The 24,236-nt window shown below is 36.4% G+C and overlaps 1 protein-coding gene across 2 annotated transcripts in view; it reads left to right on the top strand.

Annotated features, from left to right (window-relative positions):
* STRN (striatin) overlaps nucleotides 1-24,236 on the top strand; it is a 150,783-nt gene that overhangs the window by 83,034 nt on the left and 43,513 nt on the right. For both annotated transcript variants that reach the window (XM_036750588.1, XM_036750587.1), the window contains exon 8: nucleotides 23,395-23,505. In XM_036750588.1, the coding sequence (XP_036606483.1) occupies nucleotides 23,395-23,505 (111 nt within the window). The remainder of the gene's footprint in view (nucleotides 1-23,394; nucleotides 23,506-24,236) is intronic.

The following is a 24,236-nucleotide window of genomic DNA, read 5'->3' as shown; positions in this document are numbered from 1 at the left end:
CATATGGTGGGTGATAAATGCTCCCAATGCAAGAAGTTTAGAAGTGCTGGGGAGAAACTTACAGGAAGTTAAATGAACTCAAAGTGGGTTATAAAAAAAATGCTAGGGAGAGATGGGGAGAAGAAATGGTAGAGAAAGCCACAGGTAGATGAAGGTTCCCTAATCCTAGCATCCTGAGCCTTTGGGTTGTGAGAAGTAGTGCTCTCTAGATGAGTTTACATGATCCCATCTAGATAATGAAGTTGAAAGCCCATGGGACTTTATTCAGAGAGGTTTCATTGACAGTCTGGTTTCCATATCAATAAATTCATTATCTCCTATGTTGTTGTTGTAAATGTTACCCTGACATCCTGCCTGCTGTGCCAGTGAGCCAGAATAGGGAACAGAGGTAAGAGGCTTCACAGCTTCTGGGAACAAGAGACTTAGAAGAAGATGATTTGTGGAAACAAATAAGAGTATCTGCAGGAGATAGTAGTAGTATGTGGTAAAATTTTGCTTTGTTTACAGATAAGGGAGAGGAATATGTTTATAGGCAGAAGAGAAGAAAGGGAGTAGGTAGGAGAGATGATTTTTTTTTATTAGACATTGCCTGGGTCCAGAAAATTTAATGTACATTTTTTTTTAATATTTCTGTCAAAGATCTCTTAGTTACATTTTACAAAGCAGTTCAGTTCTGGGCATTATAATTCAGGATGACAAGCTGGAAGTTGTCCAGAGGAGGGTGACTAGGGCTATAAGGGAACTTGAAAACATGTCAGCGAGGATTGGCTGAAGGAACTGGAGGTGTTTAACCTTGAGGCATGAAGACTTAAGGGAGGTGTACTCATTCTCTTCAAATATTTGTATAGTTGTCTTATGGAAGAATAGATGTAGCAAAAGTGAAATTGATGGGCCTTGGCAAAAGATTGGCTATGGAGGCGAGATGTGAGAAAGAGTGAGGTGACACCTAGGTTACTAGCTTGAGGGACTGGAAGGATGGTGTTGCTCTTGATAGTAGTAATAAGGTAGTTCATAGTAGGAGGAGGTGAAAGAATGTATTCTGTTTTGAACAGGTTGAGTTTCAGATGTCTATTGGACATCTCATTTGAGATGTCTGAAAGACAGTTGGAGATGTGAGGATAAATGTTGGAAGAATAATTACTTTTACTTGATGTTTATTTAATTTAATTGTTGGTAAATCTTTAGTTTTTAGTTTTTTGGAATATAGGTTTTTTGCCATTAAGATTTTAGTAATCAAACTTGAGTCAATAAATAGTAAAATTTGAATCCTTTTAATATATAAGCACCATGTAAATTTTCCATTTCCTAAAATGACTTAAGTCCTAGAGAAGATTAAACTTTGGGAATATTTAAAAGACAATTTAAATTGTTTTCAGGATTCTTGAAGATTTTACAGTAGTCTCTTTATACCTGTGCAAAAAGCTACTTGCCATATCATGAATTCTGAAGAATGTATCATTAAGTAGCACATTGTAGAACATTTGCTTACTTGAATATAAATAAAGTACATTGACATTTTATGTTTATAGTCATGCACCCACCTTAAATAACTGGACATATGTGAATATGCAAAGGCATCAAAGGGGAAAATCTTCCTGTGACTTTTAACTTGGGGTGACAGAACTCAAAGCTAAATTAAATACTGACCGTTGGTTTTGATTTTCAGAAACTTACCCAAATTATGACTTTGTTTGAGCAGTAATGTGTTTTTTCAAATATCATAAGTGCCATTAGAGGCAGCAGTATGAATGTTTGGGAGCTATTGAAGGTCCAATTACAAGTCAAATACAGTAGATTAAACAGCACTACATATACATAGGCAAAACTACAGCGTTGGGTGATATACTAGTTTATGTTAACTTTAACTGTTTTGTTAATTTAGATAAATAAGTTTAAATTGAGTATATTTATTACAAACCAGTATTTTTATTAGTAAATAATAAAATGCACTTCCATTTTGGTTAAGTAGCTATGCTCCATTTTAAAATTAAAATAGCCTTTATCTTTTTGTCAGAAATGGATGAAAGTCCTGTATTCCATTAAATTTACATTCCCCTCCCCACCTCCCCCCCCATGTAGGATTATACTCAGCTTCTCAGGGTAAGTTATTCTTGTTTGCAAGCCCATATCTTTTACCTTTTGTAATATTATATTTCAATGTATACTGTTTTGTGGTAGAAGCTGTCAGGTCTTGTTTGAGCCTTATGATTGTTGTCACTTAGTATTTGGATCACTTCTCTCTAGCTGCAGCCCCTTTTTCCATTAGAGAATTCTTCTCAGAACCTTCATTTTGAGGAAAAGTCTCAGAGGGAAAATCCTCTGCCAGCTTTCCTTCTAACTCTCTAGACTTTGCCACCATGTTCCCATGGAGGCACTTCTTCCTACCTTCTTTCAGTTGTTCTTAACAGATTCTCTTCCTATTAGAAGAAAAGGAAGCTTCTTGAGGGTAGGAACTGTCTTTCTTTTGGTTTGTATTTGTATCCCTCCCCTCCCCCACCCTGTGTTTAGCACAGTGTCTGTCACAAAACAAGTACACAAATGCTTGTTGGCTGACCAATTGACTGACTTCACTTGGAAGCTCTGGATATTGGCTGTGGTATTCCTAGGATTTTGATATTGGGCTTTTTTTCTTGAGGTGATCAGTGGATTCTTTCTGTCCGTACATTGCCCTTTGATTTCTAGACAGTCTAGGCAGTTTTTGATTTTAACTTTTTGAAATACAGTGTAGATGCTTTTTTTTTTCATCATGGTTTTCAGGAAGTCCAGTAATTCTTAAATCATCTCTTCCTGACTCATTTTTCAGGTCATTTGTTTTTGATATCAGCAATCTTTGATTTTCTAATACCTTTTCAATCTTTTGATTTTGTTGTTATATTTCTTGTTGTCTCACGGAATCATTGATTTTCCTTTGATCCCTTCTAATTTTTTAGGGGATCTATTTCTTGGGTAAGTTTTACCACTTTGTTTTCTAAGCTACTTACTCTCCTTTCAGTTCTTTTCTCCAGAGCTTTTATTTCCTTATTGTGATTACTTCATTTCTACTAGGTATTCATGTAGTCCTTTTGGAAAATCCATTTTTTTCTTCTGAGTCTCTGTTTGAAGTTGTTAAAGAGTTACTTGCTTCTTTTGGATGTTCTTTAGATTTGAAATGATTTTTTATATTGGTCATTGTGGTTTTTTAAAATTGTTTTTACTTATTTCTCTAACTTTAGTTCCCAAATTGGAGCTTTGTGGCCTAACTCTGCCGCCAGTTGTATTTTAAGGTAGGGTGATCACTTTTGAGTGTTTTTAGGTGGTTTGCCCTGGCTGGTTTTGCCTTCATTTCCTGACTAACTAAACTCTGCCTCTAGGATTGGGCCCACCTGGATTTTTGAGGTTCAAAGTACTAGATTTTTTCAGGATCCTCTATGGCATAGGAGGACAGGGTATTAGGGATCTTGAAGCTCCTGGGCCTGAGCCTAGTGTGAGCAGTGCTGCTCTCTCTGCTGCTCACTACCCAGTGCTGCTCCCTGGAACTTCTTAGATCCTCACCCTGGGGCTTCATGACTATATTGGGCCTTTCTGATCACCCTGAGGTTTTCTTGGGTAGCCATTTACTCTTTCTGCCTCTGGATGCTGAGCCTTGTAGGCTACCTTACACTTTCCTTGGTTCATCTCTGGTCATATTGGAAAATTATGCTGAACTACGCTAAAAATGGCTTTGTTGGCAGCCCCCTTTCATTATGTCCTCGGCCTTTTGGCTGACTGACATCTGGGTTGGATAGAGTCACTTAGTATAGTTTCTCATTGGCTATCTTGAGCATTATTCAGTCTGGTATGACCTTCCTTGATATGTGGGCTCTGCATGGTCTGCCTCCTGTTCAGGTAGCCACTTTTGCTAATCTGCCATATTTTCTAAGCTTGCACTCACCATTTTCTTAAAGCTAAAAAACTTTACCATTAGTTGAAACCACTTAATATAGAGTTAAAATTCACACCTAAAAGACCCCTCCAAATCACAAGTATATTATCTTTGTTTTTACAGTTACAGTTTTAGCATTAGTTAGGATCTTAGAAGTCATTTAACGTAAACCATTATTTTGCAGATGAGGAAATGGGAGTACAAAATGGTAAAGGTCATATAGGTATTAGAATTACGAAGCTTACCATTTTAATCCAAGTATTTGTACTATAACACAACTTCATTTAGTAAAAATATGATACAGTAGCCTGTAGTGCAGGTATTAGTTCTATGCAGAATTGTAAAGGGGTTCTCCATGTAAAGTAAAAACTTGAAAGAGTCCTATATAAAAAACTTGATCTAAATACTAGTAGTCTTCTATGTGAATAGCATTTTTTAGAGGAAAAAAAATGCACTTTTCCTTTTTCACTCAACTTGAAAATTTTGAAAAACATGGTTTTTCCCCTTTCAAAATAAAAATTATTTAACTGACTAAGAAAAGGAAAATTTCGGTTAAGAGGATCTGATAATTTTGAAGTAAAAAGAGAGACATCTTTCAACACCATATCTTTTAGACAAAAATAATTTTTAAAATTCAAAGAAAAGAAATGTCCCACATATATTATTGTGAAATGTTCCAGTATTGCCAAATTTCTAGAAAATTTGTTTCTAGTCAGCCAATTATTTTTCTGTGACTTAGTATATGTTTATGATGCTTAAGGAATCTTGTTGGATATTTTCATCACTTTTTTTGTAGGACTACTCTTGTTAGTTAATACTCTCTTGACTGGTTCTGAATTTAGTTTATCTCTTTCCTTTGAGATATGGGCTGACAAATGTTTTGTCGATTGTTTGGTATTACTCATTTGTCTTAGAATCAATAGGATTAGACTCCCATTTAAGGAGACATAGCTGTTCTTTCCTGATACAGATACATTGATTCCACCTTCAACTCTCATATCCCTTGTGCTCTGTAATCTATAAATACACTAAGAACCTACCTTTGGGAATCTAATATCCACTGTCTATGATATCGACCTTTTTGTAGAAGCTATCTTATAATCTTGTTTTCATTTTTTTGTCATGTCCAGCCCTTCATGGGTTTTCAGTCATTTTCAGTCATGTCTGATTCCTTTGGAGTTTTTCTTTGCGAAGATACTGGAGTGGTTTGCCATTTCCTTCTTCAGGTCATTTTACAGGTGAATAAACTGAAGCCAACAGGATTAAGTGGCTTGCTCAGGGTCACACAGCCAGTAAGCCTCTGAGGCCACCTTTGAATTCAGGTCTTCCTGACTCCAGGCCCTGCACTCTATCCCCTGTGCCACCTAGCTGCCTTATTATAATTATAGATCCACCAAAAAAAGATTATGTCTATCTTAATAGTCTTCTCTTCTGTTAGCCTCCCTGATCACCTATTGATTTACTTGAACTTTTTAGGCTTTAATATGGTCAATATATTAACTAACTTTCCTTGAGGAACCATACATCTAAGTATATTATTATTCTATTTTCATCAGTAAGTATTTTAAATACTAAATTAGGTTTTCTTAACCATGGTTAACTCTCTTGCCCTGTACAGTATTAACTTATGTGTCTTGATCATGTCATCTGGAGTCCAGAATCATATTTTTGTACATATGTCCTATTAATTTAATAGCTGTAATTGACTGTAAATGTTCCCATTGTGAATGGCTGAGCGCCAAAGTATTTCTATTAAGGAACTATATGTCTGCATATTAAAGACTTAGAATACAACTATCTCAAAACGATTAAAAGTCAAATCATACAGAGGCAAAACAATAGGTAGGGGCAGGCTGTAACATATAACCAAAGGGGAGCTTCAAAGAAGGAGAGAATACAACGTTATCAAAGAATTGTATAATTGGAAGGGACGATGGCCTGATCTCACGTCAGGAGAAAGGGATCACAGGTAGAGAGCCAGAATATTCTGTTGGCATCATAAAAGTATTATAGGATAGTTAGGAAGGGCTCCAGTACTTGGAGTGGACCATCTCTGATGAACTTGAGAACATGGACAAGAGTTATACAGAATGGGTTGCTATTTTGGGCCAGGCCAGATTTAAAGTGGTCTAGTGGTTGAGATTTGGGATTGGAATGAATTGAGGTGTCCATCCAGCAGCTAACACAGTAAAAACAGTTTGCTTGATAATAGCATGAAAAAGATATCCAACAAAGATGCACTATTGATTCAATTAGGTATATCTTCCCTGGCTCCATTTTTTACCATGATCTTGGCCCAGTCAGCAGTGTGTGTCAAACCTGAGGACTAATTTGACTCCTCATCTTGTGCTCTGTTTTTTAACTCAGTGTAATGGCAAGCACAGTGGAACTTTTGTTGTCTTTTGTTTTGGAGTGCTTCTTAGCACTAAGGCAATCAAGTGCCTTGAGTCTTGCTTTTGTTTGAATCAAGAGTCATTGATTGGAAACAATGTATATGATGTGGTACTAGTGGTGATTAGAGATCTTTCCTACACCCTTTGGCTAAGTAGATGCTAAGCCTTAGGCCTACACCCTTTTGCTATGTAGGTGCTAAGCTCCAGGGCCCTAAACAGGGTATATATGCTCTGAGGTTAACATTTTCCTTTGGGGGCTTACTCATGGGTAGAGTGTTCACGTGATTTGGCCAGATGAGAATCTGGCTATCCATTAAGGAGTGGCATGTGCCCTGAGGCTGCCCCCCCACCCCCCTGGATGTTGGTGCTTCTCTCTTTCTGGTAATTATGTATGTATTATCTTGGTCAGACAGCTAGAAGCCTGTCTGTTGATTTGTGTTGTTTGCTGTTTATATAATTTCTGTTTGTATTTTCTCTGAAGTTCAGAGTGCTGACTTTTCCCCTTGAACTAAGCGAATGATATATGTATGTTTAATTAAAGTGAGATTGTAAACCCCTTTGCTTTATTTAGAAAAGCAGATCAGAGAACCTATGCTAGCAACCTTCCTGTGTGCTGGTGTTATTGGTCTTATACCGCCACAGCAGCTTTTGGCAACATTGTTATTACACTCAGGTGGTCAGAAACTGCATTAACCTTTCAAGTCTTAGTGTCCTGGACTAATCCTCAAGAATAGTTTCATTACCTTTTAAGGAAAATCTAGTCTAGCATTGTATTAGCAAGGTAATAATCACAATATAGATGATAATTGTCAAAATGCCTAAGTGGTTCTGTATTGCAAAATACATGAGACTCTCACATAGAATGCAGAAGAAGTAAACCATTTATTCAGACACCAGAGGACCAAATCCCAAAAACCAATGAGCCTAGTCCATCACAGCAGCAAAGAATTCAATACACAGTATCACAGCAGAGAACCTCTCCATCTGAAAGCCATCTGCCCCCCTGCTGGGGCCTTCCCACAAATACACTCACGGCATAGCCATTACTCTGCTCCCTCAGTTCTAACTGCTCTCTCTCTGCATTTCTTATGACACACTTTCCTTTTCTTCTCAGCAAGCTCCTCCCACCACATGTGACTTAGGCTTCCTGTGACATAAGCAGGTCACATGGCCTGTCAATGGGTGGGAAAGATCTTCAAATCTAAATTGTTAATACATTTGGCCCCAAGATCTTTCTTATCCATTATATAGGTCAATGGGGCAATCAATAGAAGTTTTGGGATAACTGATGTCAACGGAACTTTACAACAATATAACAGGGATAACACAAGATAAGCATATAAAACAGAATCATAATTCCCCTCTCGAATGAATGGGGCTCAAAATCTTGGGGTAAGGTACGAAGGTCTCGTCCTCCATAGCTTCTTCCTGCTGAAATTGGACATAGAGCTGTCCCTGCCCCAAAAGGTAAAGAGTCCTGTTCGAGAGGTCAGTTCTTTAGAAAGCTGGCATCTGGAACTCGGTTGTCTCCAGGGCCAGGGATGACACATCACAGTCGTCAGGTCCAGGGGTGACACATCACAGTCATGGATAGGTCCAGAGGTGACATCCCAACACATCAAAGGGTGACATCTGGTTTAAGTGATCAGGCATCTGCAGGTGGATGGTACTAAGCCTGCAGGAAACAAATCTCACAAACAAATTTAACAGACAAAAGCCAAAAAGAAACAAGGAAACAATCATAGCCTCATTTACAATAGAATACATGAGTCAAGGATACAATTTGATAATTTTTTTCTACTGGATAAACAACTGTTATAGTATTATCTTTCCCATGTGCTGTAATTTCTGCAACCTTTAGAACATCGCCTGCCTTCTGTTTTACCCATACTTTAGCTTCCAATTTTACTTTATGAGTAGAACCAAGCCCTTCTTTTCCTCTGATAGTTACTTTGGAAGGATGGTCAGTTTTCACAAGAGGTATTGTTTTGCAAGGAATAACAATCAATTGAACTATTTTATCATTTTTACAAAACTCTATGGGTTCTTTACCCAAATTTTGGAGTGCCACAATAATTTCTCCTTGATAATTAGAATCTATCACTCCAGCTATGTGTATTCCTTGAGCTGCTAATCGTGATTTAGATAATATCCATCCAAAATGATTCTTACGGTTTCTCATACATATTCCAGTAGGGATTTTTCTTATCTCTTTTCTATCCAACCAAAAGTCCTCTAAACAATGTAAATCATACCCTGCCGAACAGATATTCCTGGGTCTGGTGGTGGGACATCTTCCCTCACAGCCCAATACTCAATATTTTGGATCTTATGTGTTTGCTGTTTTCTAATTTGCAGATTTGGGATCATCATTCTGGCTAGAGGTGTACTTCCTCCCAATGGTCTATTATTCAAATTACATAAAGCAGTGAACAAATTATCTTTCTAATGTTGATATGAATTATTAGAACTTAACTTTCTTAATTGTTCTTTCAATAATCCATTCATTCTTTCTATTAACACAGATGCTTGTGGATAATATGGAATATGATATATGCACCCTATATTATTTAATACACAATATGTCAGCAGAGAACCTCTCCATCGCAAAGCCATCTGCCCCCCTGCTGGGGCCTTCCCACAAATACACTCACAGCATAGCCACTACATCTGCTCTCTCCCTCAGTTCTAACTGCTCTCTCTCTGCATTTCCTGTGACACACTTTTCCTCTCAGCAAGCTCCTCCCACCATATGTGACTTAAGCATCCTGTGACATAAGCAGGTCACATGGCCTGTCAGTGGGTGGAAAGATCTTAAAATCTAAATTGTCATTACAAGCATGTATGGGATAGATGTTGCTCCCTACATATTCCAACCTTTGGTGACAACGTTGTAAAGATTAAAAAAAAAATAATCATCTTAGATTATCCCAATTTTTCTTTCCCCTCACCCAGCCAGAGAACCATCCCTTACAACAAATGATAAATTTTTAGAAAGCACAACTTATCTGTACCTTGAAAAAGTCTGAAAACATGTGCAATATTTAACACTTGTGGACCACCAATCTCCATGAAGAGGTGTGTGGGGGTATCTTTTCATATCTCTTCATTTGAGTCCTGTTTGTTCTTAATTTTGTACAATTACTTTTGATTTTATTTAGTGTGTAATTGTTCTTTTCTTTTGTGTTGTTGTTACTTTGTATATTGTTTTCTTGGCTTTGATTGTTTCAGTCTACATCCGTTCATATAGGTCTTTCCATGCCTCTCTATATTCATCACATACATCTTTTCTTTTCTTTTTTTTTTTCCAGCCAGAGTAAAACAAAGTTTATTTAAAGCTCTGCCATACTGGGTAGACGTTTTCTTTTATGTTATGATATTTTATTTATTTATTTAATATATTTAGTTTTCAGCATTGATTTTCACAAGAGTTTCAATTACAAATTTTCTCCCCATTTCTACCCTCCCCCCCACTCCAAAATGGCATATATTTTGGTTGCCCTGTTCCCCAGTCAGCCCTCCCTTCTGTCACCCCACTCCCCTCCCATCCCCTTTTCCCTTCCTTTCTTGTAGGGCAAGATAAATTTCTACGCCCCATTGCCTATGTATCTTATTTTCTAGTTGCATGCAAAAACTTTTTTTTTTTGTTTTTGAGCGTCTGTTTTTAAAACTTTGAGTTCCAAATTTTCTCCTCTCTTACCTTCCCACCTACCCTCCCTAAGAAGTCAAGCAATTCAACATAGGCCACATGCGTATCGTTATGTATAACCCTTCCACAATACTCATGTTGTGAAAGACTAACTATATTTTGCTCCTTCCTAACCTATCCCCCTTTATTGAATTTTCTCCCTTGACCCTGTCCCCTTTCGAAAGTGTTTGTTTTTGATTACCTCCACCCCCATCAGCCCTCGCTTCTGTCATCACCCCTTTTTTTTAATCTTCTTCCTTCTTCTTTCCTGTGGGGTAAGATATCCAATGGAGTATGTATGGTATTCCCTCCTCAGGTTAAATCTGATGAGAGCAAGATTCACTCATTCCCCCCTCACCTGCCTTCTCTTCTCTTCCTACAGAACTGCTTTTTCTTGCCGCTTTTATGCAAGATAATTTACCCCATTCTATCTCTCCCTATCTCCCTCTCTCAATATATTCCTCTCTCATCCCTTAATTTGATTTTATTTCTTTTAGATATCTTCTCTTCATCTTCAACTCACCCTGTGCCCGCTCTCTCTCTCTCTCTCTATATATATATACACACATACATATATATATACACACACATACATATATACATACACATTCACATATATATATATATACATAAACATATATATGCATATTCCCTTCAGCTACCCTAATACTGAGGTCTCATGAATCATACATATCATCTTTCCATATAGGAATGTAAACAAAACAGTTCAACTTTAGTAAGTTCCTTGCAATTTCTTTTTCTTGTTCTTTTTCTTGATTACCTTTTCATGCTTCTCTTGATTCTTGTGGTTGAAAGTCAAATTTTCTAGTCAGCTCTGGTCTTTTCACTGAGAAAGCTTGAAAGTCCTCTGTTTTATTGAAAACCCATGTTTTGCCTTGGAGCATGATACTCAGTTTTCCTGGGTAGGTGATTCTTGGTTTTAATCCTAGCTGCATTGACCTCCAGAATATCGTATTCCAGCCCTTCGATCTCTTAATGTAGAAGCTGCCAGATCTTGAGTTATTCTGATTGTGTTTCCACAATACTCAAATTGTTTCTTTCTGGCTGCTTGCAGTATTTTCTCCTTGACCTGGAAACTTTGGAATTTGGCGACAATATTCCTAGGAGATTTCTTTTTGGGATCTATTTGAGGAGGCGATCGATGGATTCTTTCAATTTTTATTTTGCCCTGTGGCTCTAGAATATCAGGGCAGTTCTCCTTGATAAATTCTTGAGAGATGATATCTAGGCTCTTTTTTTGATCATGGCTTTCAGGTAGTCCAATAATTTTTAAATTATCTCTCCTGGATCTATTTTCCAGGTCAGTGGTTTTTCCAATGAGATATTTCACATTGTCTTCCATTTTTTCATTCCTTTGGTTCTGTTTTATAATATCTTGATATCTCATAAAGTCACTAGCTTCCACTTGCTCCAATCTCATTTTTAAGGTAGTATTTTCTTCAGTGGTCTTTTGGACCTCCTTTTCCATTTGGGTAATTCTGCCTTTCAAGGCATTCTTCTCCTCATTGGCTTTTTGGAGCTCTTTTGCCATTTGAGTTAGTCTATTTTTTAAGGTGTTGTTTTCTTCAGTATATTTTTCAGTATTTTTTTGGGTCTCCTTTAGCAAGTCATTGACTTGTTTTTGATGGTTTTCTCGCATCCTTCTCATTTTCTTCCCAATTTTTCCTCTACTCCTCTAACTTGCTTTTCCAAATCCTTTTTGAGCTTTTCCATAGCCTGGGACCAGTTCATGTTTTTCTTGGAGGCTTTTGTTGTAGGCTCTTTTACTTTGTTAACTTCTTCTATATGTTTTGGTCTTCTTTGTCACCAAAGAAAGAATCCAAAGTCTGAGACTGAATCTGGGTGCGTTTTCACTGCCTGGCCATATTCTCAGCCAAGTGACTTGACCCTTGAGTTTTTCAGTGGGGTATGACTGCTTGTAGAGTTTAGAGAACTATGTTCCAAGCTTGGGGGGATGTGCCAGCTCTGCCACACCAGCACTCCTCCTTCCCCAAGAACCCCCAACCCGGACTGAACTTAGATCTTCAGCAGGCTGTGCACTCCTGCTCTGATCCGCCACTTAATTCCTCCCACCAGGTGGGCCTGGGGCCCAAAGCAACTGCAGCTTTAGTTCTGTAGCTGCACCTCCTCCGCTGCCCCGGGGGTGGTGGCCTAACCACAAACTCCTTCCACTCCCGCAGCTTTTCCCACTAACCTTCTCTGTTGTCTTTGGTGTTTGTGGGTTGAGAAGTCTGGTAACTGCTGCAGCTTACCGATTCAGGGCACTAGGGCACGCTCTGCCCAGCTCCTGGTCTTGTTGGTCCATGCGGCCCATGCTGGGCTCTGCTCCACTCCGCTCTGCTCCCAGCTCCCAGCTCCGTGCGAGATAGACCTCACGCAGCAACCATCCAGGCTGTCCTGGGCTGGAACCCTGCTTCCCTCTGCTGTTTTGTGGGTTCTGCAGTTCTAGAATTGGTTCAGAGCCATTTTTTTATAGGTTTTTGGAGGGACTCGGCAGGGAGCTCACACTAGTCCCTGCTTTCCAGCCGCCATCTTCACACTGGGTAGACTTAATGAATCTGAGCATTTGTGTAGCTTAATGTCAGTGGGCCAGATTGAATCTGAGCCTTTATGCCCCTTGTATTGACAAGAATGAATCTGAACCCGCATATATCTTTTCTTACAGGGCAGTAATAATCCTGTTACATTCATATACCATGTACACCTGTATACCTGTACATACATACATACATACATATATGTGTATCGTTTTCTATATATACACACATGTATATGTATGTATGCATGTGTGTGTGTGTATATATATATGTGTATATATATGTGTGTGTGTGTGTGTGTGTGTGTGTGTGTGTGTGTATACCCACATATATCTGTGATAAGGGTTCAGTACCTAAGATGTACATGCATATATGTGTGTGTGTGTTCGTATGTATGTATGTATATCTTAGGCACTGAACCTTTATCAGAGAAATGTGATAGGTTTTTTTTTTTTACCACTTCCCTTTATGCTCAGTGTATTTAATTTTGTTTGTACAGAAGTTTTCAGTTTCAAATAATAACAGTTATGTTTTTGGTTAAGAATACATCTGCCCATAGGTGTGAGGAATTTATGATGTTTCTCTTATAATTATAGCACAGTATTAAGGTTGTGTATCCAGTTTGCACATATTGTGGAATATGATGTAGGGTGTTGGTTTAAGACTAATTTTGGCCATACAGCTTTCCAGTTTTCCCAGTCGTTTTCATCACCTAAGGAGTTTTTTTCATGATAATTTATGTTTTCTACTTTATCAAAAATTGTTAGTGAATTTATTAGTTCTGATTCTCTTTTGATGTTTTAGATCTTTTGCATTTCCACATGAATTTTTATATTATTTTATTAAGTTATACAAAGTATCCTCTTGGTAATTTGTTGCAACATTAAAAGTGTAAATTAATTTTGGTAGTATTGTTATTTTTTTTATATTGGTATGGTCTAGCTATGAGCACTGAATAGTCCTGTAGTTATTTAAGTTGTTTTTTTTTTTATTTCTTAATGGAGGACTTTGTAATTGAATTTATACAAGTCTTTTGTGTGCTTTGGTAGATTTGGTAGGTTGAAGTCCAGATATTTTATGCATTTTTTAGTTATTTAGAATGGGATTTTCCTTTCTATTATTGTTTCTTTTGTTTTGTTATTATTATAGAGAAATGCTGTTTGTTTTTGAGGATTTATTTTGTAGTCTGCAACTTCGTGGGAGCTATTATCTAAATTAGTATCTTTGCTGATTCACTAGGATTCTCCCAGTAAATCATCATCAGCAAATAAGTATAGCCTTATCTCCTCTTTACCTGTCTTTGTTGCTTTCATTTCTTTGTTTTGTCCTATTGCTGTTGAGAGTATTTCCAGAAATATATCAAATGATAGTGGGGAGAGTGGGCAAGCTTGTTTCACTTTCATATTTATTGGGAAAGGTTCTTTTGTATCCCCATTGCATAGGATGCTCACTTTTGGTTTTAGATGTGTGCTTTTCATGATATTAAAAAACGTCCCTCTGTGCCTATACTTTGTAGGGTTTTTAGCATAAAGGTTATTGTACTTTGTTAGAGGCTTTTTCTGTATATATTGAGATGATCATGGAATTTGGGATGATTTGGTTTTTAATATGATTATTTCCTTATGTTGAACCATACTTGGATCTCTTATATAAATCTCACTTGGTCATAATGAATGATTTTTTATATAAATCTGTAAATCTCATAGTCTTCTTGACAGAATTTTGTTTAAGTTTTTTTTGAGTCAGTGTTCATTAATGATATTGGCCTATAATTTTCTGTAGTTTTTTTTTTCTGTGGTTTAGGTATTAGGACTATAATTGTCTCATTAAAGATTCTGGTATAGTGTTTTCTTGTTTAGTTTTTGAGAATAATTTGTGAAGTATGAGTACTAACTGTGTTTTTAGTGTTTATTAAATTTCTCCTATGAATCCTTCAGGACCAGGAGTTTTTTCTTTGGCAGTTCCTTTATAGTTAGATTTCTATCCCTTTCTGAGGTGGGGCTATTTAAAATCTCTAGTTTGGGTGTTTTATGTTTTTTAAAAGCATTTCTTGATTTCTCTTGTATACTCAATTTTGTTAACATGTATTATGTGTAATATGTTCTGCTTATTCTTTCTATTTCTTTTGGTTTTTCTGTGATTTTACCTTGCTCATTATTTCCCATTTTAATGATTTGATATTCCATTTTTTTCTTTTTCTTTAAAATAATAAATTTTTTTTAATTTTTAGTTTATAACACTCAGTTTCACAAGTTTTTGGGTTCCAAATTTTCTCTCCCTGCCTCTCCTCTCCCCACCCCCACAAGATAGCATGTAATCCAATGTAGGTTCTGCATATACCTTCACACTGAACTTATTTACATAATAGTCCAGTTGTAAAGAAGAATTATAACCAATAGAATGAATCATGAAAAAGGAGAAATGAAACCAAAAAAAGAGCAAAAAATTTGCCTCAATCTGCATTCAGATGCCATAATTTTTTTCTCTGGATGTGCATAACTTTTTCCATCATAAGTCTTTTGGCGCTGTCTTTGAACCTTGCATTAATGAGGGGAGTAAAGTCTATCAAAGTTAGTCCTTACAGATACTGCGTCTGTCATCGTGTATAATGATCTCCTGGTTTCTGCTCTCTTTTTAATTAAATTGGCTAAGAGTTTATAAATTTTATTTGCCTTTTTCAAAGAACTAGATTATAATGTTTTTAAAAAATCATTTCTATGGGTTTTTTGTTTTCCAACTTATCTATTTCCTTCCTAATTTTTAGCATCTCCTCTTATTGCTTATTTTAATTTTGTTTGTTGGCTTTCTCATTTTTAAAAGCATATTTAAATGAATCCTTTATAAAAGTTTTAGTAATATATGTTTATAAAATATAATTTTCCCCTTGAAGACTGCTTTAGCTGTATTCCCAAAATTTTGGTATATTGGTTCATCATGATCATTTTCTTTTATATAATTGAATTTTTGATTCATTCTTTGGCCCACTCATTCTTTAAGATTTCATTGTTATGTCTCCATTTGGGTCTGTATCTTTTGTTTGTGGTCCCTGAACTGATTGCTGCTTTTATTGCATTATATTCTATGAAGGATTTATTAATTATTTCTATCTTTTTATATTTGTTTGCAATATTTCCATGCCCTAGTTCATGGCCAGCTTTTGAAAAAGTTCCGTGAAGTTTCAGAGAAATGTATACATTTTTTTGCTGTCCCCATTAGAAGATTATATAAGTCTTTTTTAACTCTAGTTTCTCCAAAATTTTTTTCAGTTACATATTTTCCCTATTGTTTCTTCCCGTTAGCATTATGCAAAACTGAGAGAATACTGAAGTCTCCTGTCACTATTGTATTTCTGCTTATGTCTTTATGTAGCTCAGATAATGTTTTCCTTTATGAATTTAAATACTAATTTCATAAAGGCATTTGGAGCATTTAAATTTATTACTAATGTTGGTTTGTCACCTATAGTTCATTTCCAGTATAATATATTTTCTTTGTTTATCCCTTTATGTTTTTTTGAATGTTTGTTTTTGCTTTCTTAGTGTGATCTTAACTCCTACTTTTTTGGATTCACTTGACACATAGTAAAATTTTCCATATCCCCTCATGTTTGTCTTTATTTTTTAAATGCATTTCTTTTGAACAGTAGGTTGTAGGATTTTGTTTTCTTACCCATTTTGTCCCTCTTTTTCTTTTTTACTGGATTGTGTGATACATTCACATTTAAAGTTATGAGTTAGGTTTATATTTTCCTTCTGTCTCTAATACTTTTTATTCAAGTTTTGATTTTCCCCTTCTTATGCTGTAAACACAGTACTACATTCCTTAATTTATACCTCCCATTTTGCAATGTAATCCCACCAAAAACCAAAAACAAATTAAAAAAAAAAACATTGATTCACTTGTAGGCAAGGTGTTGCCAGGTTCTCTCTATAATGCTCATCCCCCCTTTTTTCACTCTTACCTCCACCAAACTTCCACCTTTTCTTCTGTCTGCTTGTGTAATTTAAAAACCAGCTTTTTATTGGTCTTTCTGGTGTCACTCTGTTGCTGTCCTTGACTCTTTTATTTATTCTTTTATCTTGCATTTCTGTTGTTTGGAGTGTTTAAGAAGTAGTCTCTTCAATACTAGTTTTCTTTCTAAAAAATGTTTAAATATGTAAATGTTTAAAATGCCCCTTGATTATTGAACATCCATCTTTTTTCATGTATTGTTAAGCTTATATTTGCATGGTCGTTAGGGCCTGCATCCTGAGCTCCATTGCTTTAGAACATATTGTACCATTCCTTTCTTTGATTTTGTTGTTTACAGAATAAACTTGTGTTATTTGAATTTCCTTTATCCTGATTGCTTGCAGAACTTGCTTCTGAATTGAATTGTTCACTTCAACCACTAGGTGTCTGGAAGTTTACGGCCTTGTTTTCCTCTCCCCTCCCCTCCCCTCTCCTCCTCTCTTCTCCCCCCCTCTCTTCTTTTTTCTAGAGGTGGTCTTGAATTCTTTCAGTTGGTATTTCATTTTCTGTGTTCATAAGTTCTGGGCAGTTCTTTCTATTATTTCTTGCATTCTGGTGTTAAGGCTTTTTTGTCTCGTCATGTTCTTCCAAAACCTATGATACTTAGGTTGTCTATCTACATGCTGTCTTGGAGATCAGTATGCTTTGTTTGCATAGTGAGCATTTTTTCCTTAAAAGTTTTTAATTTTTGCTCTCTTCTTCTAGATTGACTTCTGTATATTTGCATTCCCAATAAATTATTTTCTTTTTTGTTTCTTTGGTGAAATTTGCCATCATAGATTACATTTTTTTATTCTGTCCATTATTTTGTCCATTTTATTCCCATGTTTTCTTCACATTCATAGGTACCTCTTCTTTATCAAATATTGGATTACTTTCCTTCATTTTGTAGTATTTATTTGTAGATGCCTGAAAACATTTACTGGATCCGCCAGCTATGTTTCCTTTTATTCTTAATGTTTTCCCTGTTGATTTATCTGTTTGTGTTCAAGATCTTTTAGTTTTCTCTTTCCTGACATCTTTTGTAATTTCAGCCTTTCCCCTCACTCCCAATTTCCTCCTATTTACTTTCTTTCTGCGTGCCCTCTGATGATGGTTTCTTTGGCATCTGGATATCAAAGTTTCTCAGTTTCTTCCTGTGCTGGGCAATTTGGAGTTCACTAGTCTAGGTCTCTGCCTGCCCCTAGTGACTTTTGGGTGATTATTGGTCAAAACTGGCCCCAGCTGGATGCTTTCTTCTTTTCCTCAGACTTAGTGGAGTGCTATACAACTTTCCCCCAATTCTGTGGTCCTCCTCTTCTCCCACCTCATCCTCCCCTTGGTATCCTGTCCTGTTCTCTCTGTTCCTTAGTTCTCTGGCCTGGCACTGCCATTACAGCATTGTCCCCAGCACAGACCTTTCAAAGAGCTGCCATCCTGGTGCTACAGGGTTATTCACCTTGGCACTGACAGTTCAGAGCTTTGTAGTGCTAGTGTTATGGAATTGTGGCCCCCAGCAGGCTTTTGATCTTGAAGGGCTCTGGTCACAATAAACTGTCAGTTGTGCCCTGGGCAAACTTCTGCAGCCCAAGGTCTCCATAAGTACTGGAATTATGGTGTTGGGATAGGTTTTGTTGTAAGCCAATACCAGGTTTTTGAGTTTACTAGTGCAGCCTAGGACACGAAAAAGGTGTATTGAGTGATGTCAGGGTTGGTGAAATTTAGTTAATGAGTTTGAGGGTTTTTTTTTAACCTGTCTTGGATTTTGAGTGTCCTAAACCGTGGAGACAACTGAAGTTGCTGTATCTTTGGTGTACGATTTCTGTTTTGGAGAGGTTTGAGTGGGTAGTAGGGATTATAGAAAATGTCTAGCCCTCCAGTTTGTTACTCAGGTGTATCAGCAAGGCAGTAATCACAATATTGATGATAATTGTCAAAATGCCTATCTGGTTTTGTATTGTAAAATATATGAGACTCTCCACATAGAAGGTAGAAGAAGTAAACCATTTATTCAGGCACCAAATAACCAGATCCTGTTACCAATAAGTCCATCCCAACATAATAGCAATCTTATTCCCATACCAGTAAGTCCACTTTATCATAACAGCCAGGAGCTTAAGACACAACATTGTAGCAGAGCCCCACTCCATCTCACAACCTTCCACCCCCTGCTGGGGCCTTGCCAACAACAAGCAAACTTACAGCACAGCTATTACACATCTGCTCTCTTTCCCTTAGCTCTGTCGTAACTGTTCTCTCAGCAGTTCCTGTGACACACTTTCCTTTTCTTCTCAGCAAGCTCCTCCTACCACATGTGACTTAAGCTTCCTGTGACATAAGCAGGTCACAAGACCTATTAATGGGTGGGAAAGATCTTCAAATCTAAATTGCTATTACATCAGGTGACCTGGAAAATCTCTAATTGCCAAATCCAGTGGCCTTTTCTTAATCTTCATTTTCCTCAGCCTCCTTCATCTTTTGAGTCTAATGGTCATCTAAGGGTTTTCTGCTACTTAAATAGCCATGTGGCTTTTTCTGGATAACCCTGACCATGGTGTGAACAGAAAACCTAGGAGAAAAGCCTAATTCATCTAAAACAAAAACAGAATGGCAGCAAGCAGTATTAATAGCCCCTGGAAAGAATAATCAAATATGGAGGAGAATAAAAGCCAAAAATGTGAGGTTTCACATCTCCCTTTGGAACATCAATGCCTGGATCTTAATGACATGGTCAGTCCATGTGGTGGATCATGTCAGATATTTGCAATTCATGGTGGGTCTCCCAGTGGAGAGCACTGACAGTGATAAAGTGTAGCATCAGGAACATCAGGACCAGAGTTAGATGATAACATTTCTGACAGTCATTAATATCACTGGTTAGGGTCATCTGTAGTGAGAGGATATTGCATGCAACCTTTCCTGGTGGTAGGTTCAACACCAAGACTTACCCTTAGGAACAGACCAACCCCTAAGAGCTTCATGATCAGGAGTTTAACAAATCTTTGCTTTTTTTTTTAATCTCTCCTGAGCATCTTGACCCTCCTCATGTGGGGACTTAGGAGTTATGCAGAGAGAGTTTTTTTCTCCTCCATGTTCTTAGGAAAAAAAAAAGCATCTCTCAAAAATTCCATCCTTTGGATGGAATAGACAGAAAGGGCAATTATGGGATTGACCACTTGGTAGTGTATTGAGAACAGTGCAGAGAGGCCTTTCCCTTCAATATAGTAAACAAATGATTAGAATGGACTTTCCTGAACTGGCCATTTGTTTGGGACTCATAGTACCTGCCACCAAAGCTAAGAATGTGCATCTCAGAATTGCTCTTTGCCCATCTGTGCTCAGGATACAAAAGATACAAAGCCTAGGGGGTAACCAGAGACAGAGGTAGGACATGTGCTTCAATTGTCTTTTTTGAGCAGTCACCATTTTTACTAGGGTAGAAGAGGAAAGTACCTGTGACCTGTGCTAGGATGGAACCTACCAGGGTCTCACTGACCCCTTACTGAAAGTCCCATTGATAAAGTTGCAGTTCATAGTTCTGGAACATTAGCATACAGACCTCTTAAAACTGATGCACCACGCCATGTCCTCAGCAAATGACCTGGAGTGCATTTAATACATTTGTCCATATCCCCAATTCTGAACAAGTCTCTGGCTTCTTGGGAGACCCAAGAATTAACCCAGAGAATCTATTCAGCATACTTCTTAGACAATACCTAAAATAACAGTCTTCAGCGAGGTCCTAAGACTACTATGGCTAATAGGTCTAGAGATTATAGTCACTCCCAAATAAAACTTATACAAATTCATCAAAGAGCAGTTTCCATTTGCCATCTTCAAGGCATAGTTCTCTGTGACCCAGAATACTTTCACATCTGTTTCTACTTTATGAATGCTTATGAACAATTTATTTCCTAATCCCTCCAGGTAAGTGGGATCTTATCCCCATCTTATTGTTAGGATTCAAGATAAATGGCCAGAAGTACCATTAGTAGCACAGTGGCTGTGCTAGGCTTTCTCATCAACAAGCCATTCCCTCAGGGTTCTTTCATTCCATTGCCATTCCACCACTTCATCTATGCGGTCATTCTAATCCAGTCCTAATGATTAATGTCAAATGTTTTGGATTAGGCCTGACTCCACCTGGTCTGTTGTTTCAGGTTCAGTATTGGAACAAAATTATATACTTGTACATCATCTAGCATCTTAAAAAGAAATTTACTTAGCAATATGGAAAGGATATTCAGCAAGGATGCAATATTGATTCACTTGGGTGCAACCTTCACTTTCGCCATGATGGCATGCAGTCTTTAGTGTCTTTCAAGACTGAGGATCAAACTGACTCCTTTCTTTAGACTTTTGTCCTTTGGTAGCTAGGAAGTTATATTAGCAGTATATGCCTTAGTCCCCTGGATCAATTAAATGTTAAGGATGGTTTCATTACCTTTAATAAAAAAACCTAGCCTTTCTGGGGTTCATGCTATTCCTACAATGATTGCTGTTTGCATCATCTGAGGGATCTTCTGAATCAAATCATAGATCCACTTGAGTATATTTTATGCCACGTCGTTTTTAATTTACATTTTAGTTAGCAAAAATTCAATGTTATTTCTCCCATCCCCACCATTAAAAAAAGACAAAAACAAAAGCAAAATTCTCGTAACAAATATGCAGCCAGGCAAAACAAATTCCCATATTGTATGCCAGTGGTACAAGTAGTCATTGTTAATGTGGTCTGGTCTGTTTATACCCATTATGCATCTCATGATTATTATAATTATAGATGGCATTTATATAAAGCTTTAAATTTAGCAAAGAACTTTATATGTATGATTTTATTTGATCCTCACGAGAACCCTATAGAGTAGGTGGTGTTATTATCCCCATTTTACAGATAAAGAAACAACCTAAGAGAGGTTAAAGGATTTGCAAAAGATCACAAAGTTAGTATGTATAAATGTATAAAAGACAAGATTTGAAATGGGTTCTTCCAGACTCCAAGTTCATTCAGCACTTTGCCCATTATGCCACCTAGTGGCTACTGAGCTTCTTTGTACTTTGGGTCACATGAAGTGCTTATTGGTTTGATTCTTCAGAGACCCTGATGTAATGGTGAAATGTTGGATGTGTATCCATAACCAACATATTTTCATGTCTGTAGTTTTTTTTTTCATCAGTAACCTTTTGTTCTTCTTGGAATATAATGTGATGATGGATTTTGAAATATAAATCATCACAACTACTTAAAGTCAAAAAATATTTTGCACATGTTGCTATTTGTAACAGGAGTATTAAAGTTTAACTGTGTGGAGGGGAAAATTTGTTTTGATTTATTCAAAGAATAGTGAACCAACTCACACTGAAAAATTTGCTTGGTTCTGATTAGTAATTGAGTTAATTTTACTTATAATCTGGGTTGGGCTTATTGTTCTACTCTTTCCTTCCTTTTTGACAGAAGTTAACCAATGTGATTCTGATAACTGAAAATTTTGTGGTTAGAAGAATTTGAAGATAGAGTATTTTTGTGAAAGTTTTTTCTATTCTAACAGAAAGCAGTTTCATTGACTGTGTAGACTTAGTTATTATCATTTCACTTTATTATTTTAAAATAAACTATTCCTTTATAAGTATTTTAACTTTTTGTATATTTAACCTGTATCTAGCAATCCTAGTGTAGTCTTATTCTTAAAAATTCTTATCAAACTTAATAAAATTGGAATATTTCAAAATTCTACTTGATTTTTTGTAGCTTATTCTATCCTTGCATTTTATGTACTTTGAATAATGAAAATAGACTTCAGTTTCATTACTGTTTGAAGTCACTTGTTTTTCTTTCTCCATTGTGAGTTTCATTTTTTCATTTGAATTTTTTAATCTGAATTTAACACCAAATAAAATAAGTACTATGTTTATAGTAAAACAAATGAAAAAAGGATCATACATGTCCTTTTAGAATTTCATGCACTAAAAATCAATCATTTTTCTGCTTTTAATGTCATAAAGGGTTTTTTTCTCCATTAAAGTCTTACTTCTGTTTTGTGTTATGATGTGAAGGTTACCCTAGGTTCTCATAGACTATGTCTGGGAACACAAGCTCTGGTAGGTTTTACCAAGTTTGAAAAGGCTTAAAAATCTGACTAGTCAGATAAGATGCATCATGAGAAGGCTGGCCACCAGGGTGATTTTTTTTTCAGTCACATCAATTTTTGGAGTTGCCTACTCAAGGGGTTGTGTTCTTCTTTCACATAGAGAGAACCCAAACTATTAAAATTACAGATCCTGAGGGCATTTAAGTAAATGAGTTGTTAACAATTGTTCTTCAAAGCAAAATTCGTTGTATCACTACCATACCATTCTTTATACCAAAAACCTTTAATCATTTGTTATTGATATATCTTAGTCATTGGAATGCTTCATTGTTAAGGTTGAAGATTATCTATACAAGTTCTTATAGAATCATATACAGATTTTAAAAATGAGTGTTATGAGAATTATGTAGCATCTCACATCTTTTGGAAAATGAAATGAAGTTGCGGCTTCTTTTTTTATGACTAATTTGCTAAGAAGTAATAGGGAACTACCTAGTGTTCTATTCTTTTTTTATTTCAGCTATCTAAATTTTCTTTCTGTGTTTCTTCAAAAAAAGAGTTAATATTATTACACCAGAAATTAATCTGAACATTGTTCTCAAGAACAGCCTGTTAAGTGACTTTCACGTTCTTTTTGATTTACTATGTTCTGGTTTTTATAAACAAAGTACTAAGATGAAAAGTGTAGCCATTACTGTATCATTCACACAAAATTGTTTATGGTGTTCAGTATTTTATTGAAAAAGTTGTCTTTCATTTGTTTTACTCTATTTAGAAAAGGAAGACCAGTGTCTCATGCCTGAAGCCTGGAATGTGGACCAGGGAGTAATTACCAAACTCAAGGAGCAATACAAAAAGGAGAGAAAGGGGAAAAAGGCGGTGAAGAGTAAGTGGAAAACATTGTATCTTCAAACCATAAATCTTGCCTATTTCATGCCCTCAAATTTTTCTTTCAATGTTTTCCTAAAATTACTTACTCTTTTACTTTGCTGTTCCTGACCTCTTTCCTATTTGCCTGTTCTCGGGGGTTGAAATTAATGACATTTAAATGTGAAAATAACAAATCACTGATCTTGAAATCATAATATTTCTAGCCCGTAGCTGAAAAAATCTGGAGTCCATACCAATGCTAAGGTATTAATTATATGATGACATATGGATATTCAAAAGCTTATTGCTTAGAAATTTTAAAATTATATTACAATTTTTAAAAGCTTTCAGTGATGAAAATTTGCATATATTACTAATTTATGAGCTCACTTTTGCAAATGGCTCTTTTTCTTCTTAGGTGCCAGAAACTGAGTTAATTTCTATCCCTGAGTTTTCTTTGCATTCATAGCTCACAGTTCATTCATCATCACCATTATATGCTATGCAGGGCACAAAGTGCAAAATAAGACACTAAAAAAATCTTCCTAATTCAATACTGTTGGCCATTTGTACTTTTAATAATATCATCAAATGGCTTTATATATTTTGAGATGTGTCAACTCAAAAACAGAATCAGGAATGAGATTTCTAGCCCTGTGCATCATATACATTGTGGAACTGCTTGCAAAGCAGTAGCAAATTGTTGGAGCTAGCTAACTATCTAAAACTGAAACAAAAAGGCTAAAA

This window comes from Trichosurus vulpecula, chromosome 3 (genome assembly GCF_011100635.1).
Source record: "Trichosurus vulpecula isolate mTriVul1 chromosome 3, mTriVul1.pri, whole genome shotgun sequence".
NCBI lineage: Eukaryota > Metazoa > Chordata > Mammalia > Diprotodontia > Phalangeridae > Trichosurus > Trichosurus vulpecula.
Note: the sequence above shows the minus strand (reverse complement) of the source record. Positions and strands in the feature narration are given on the sequence as shown.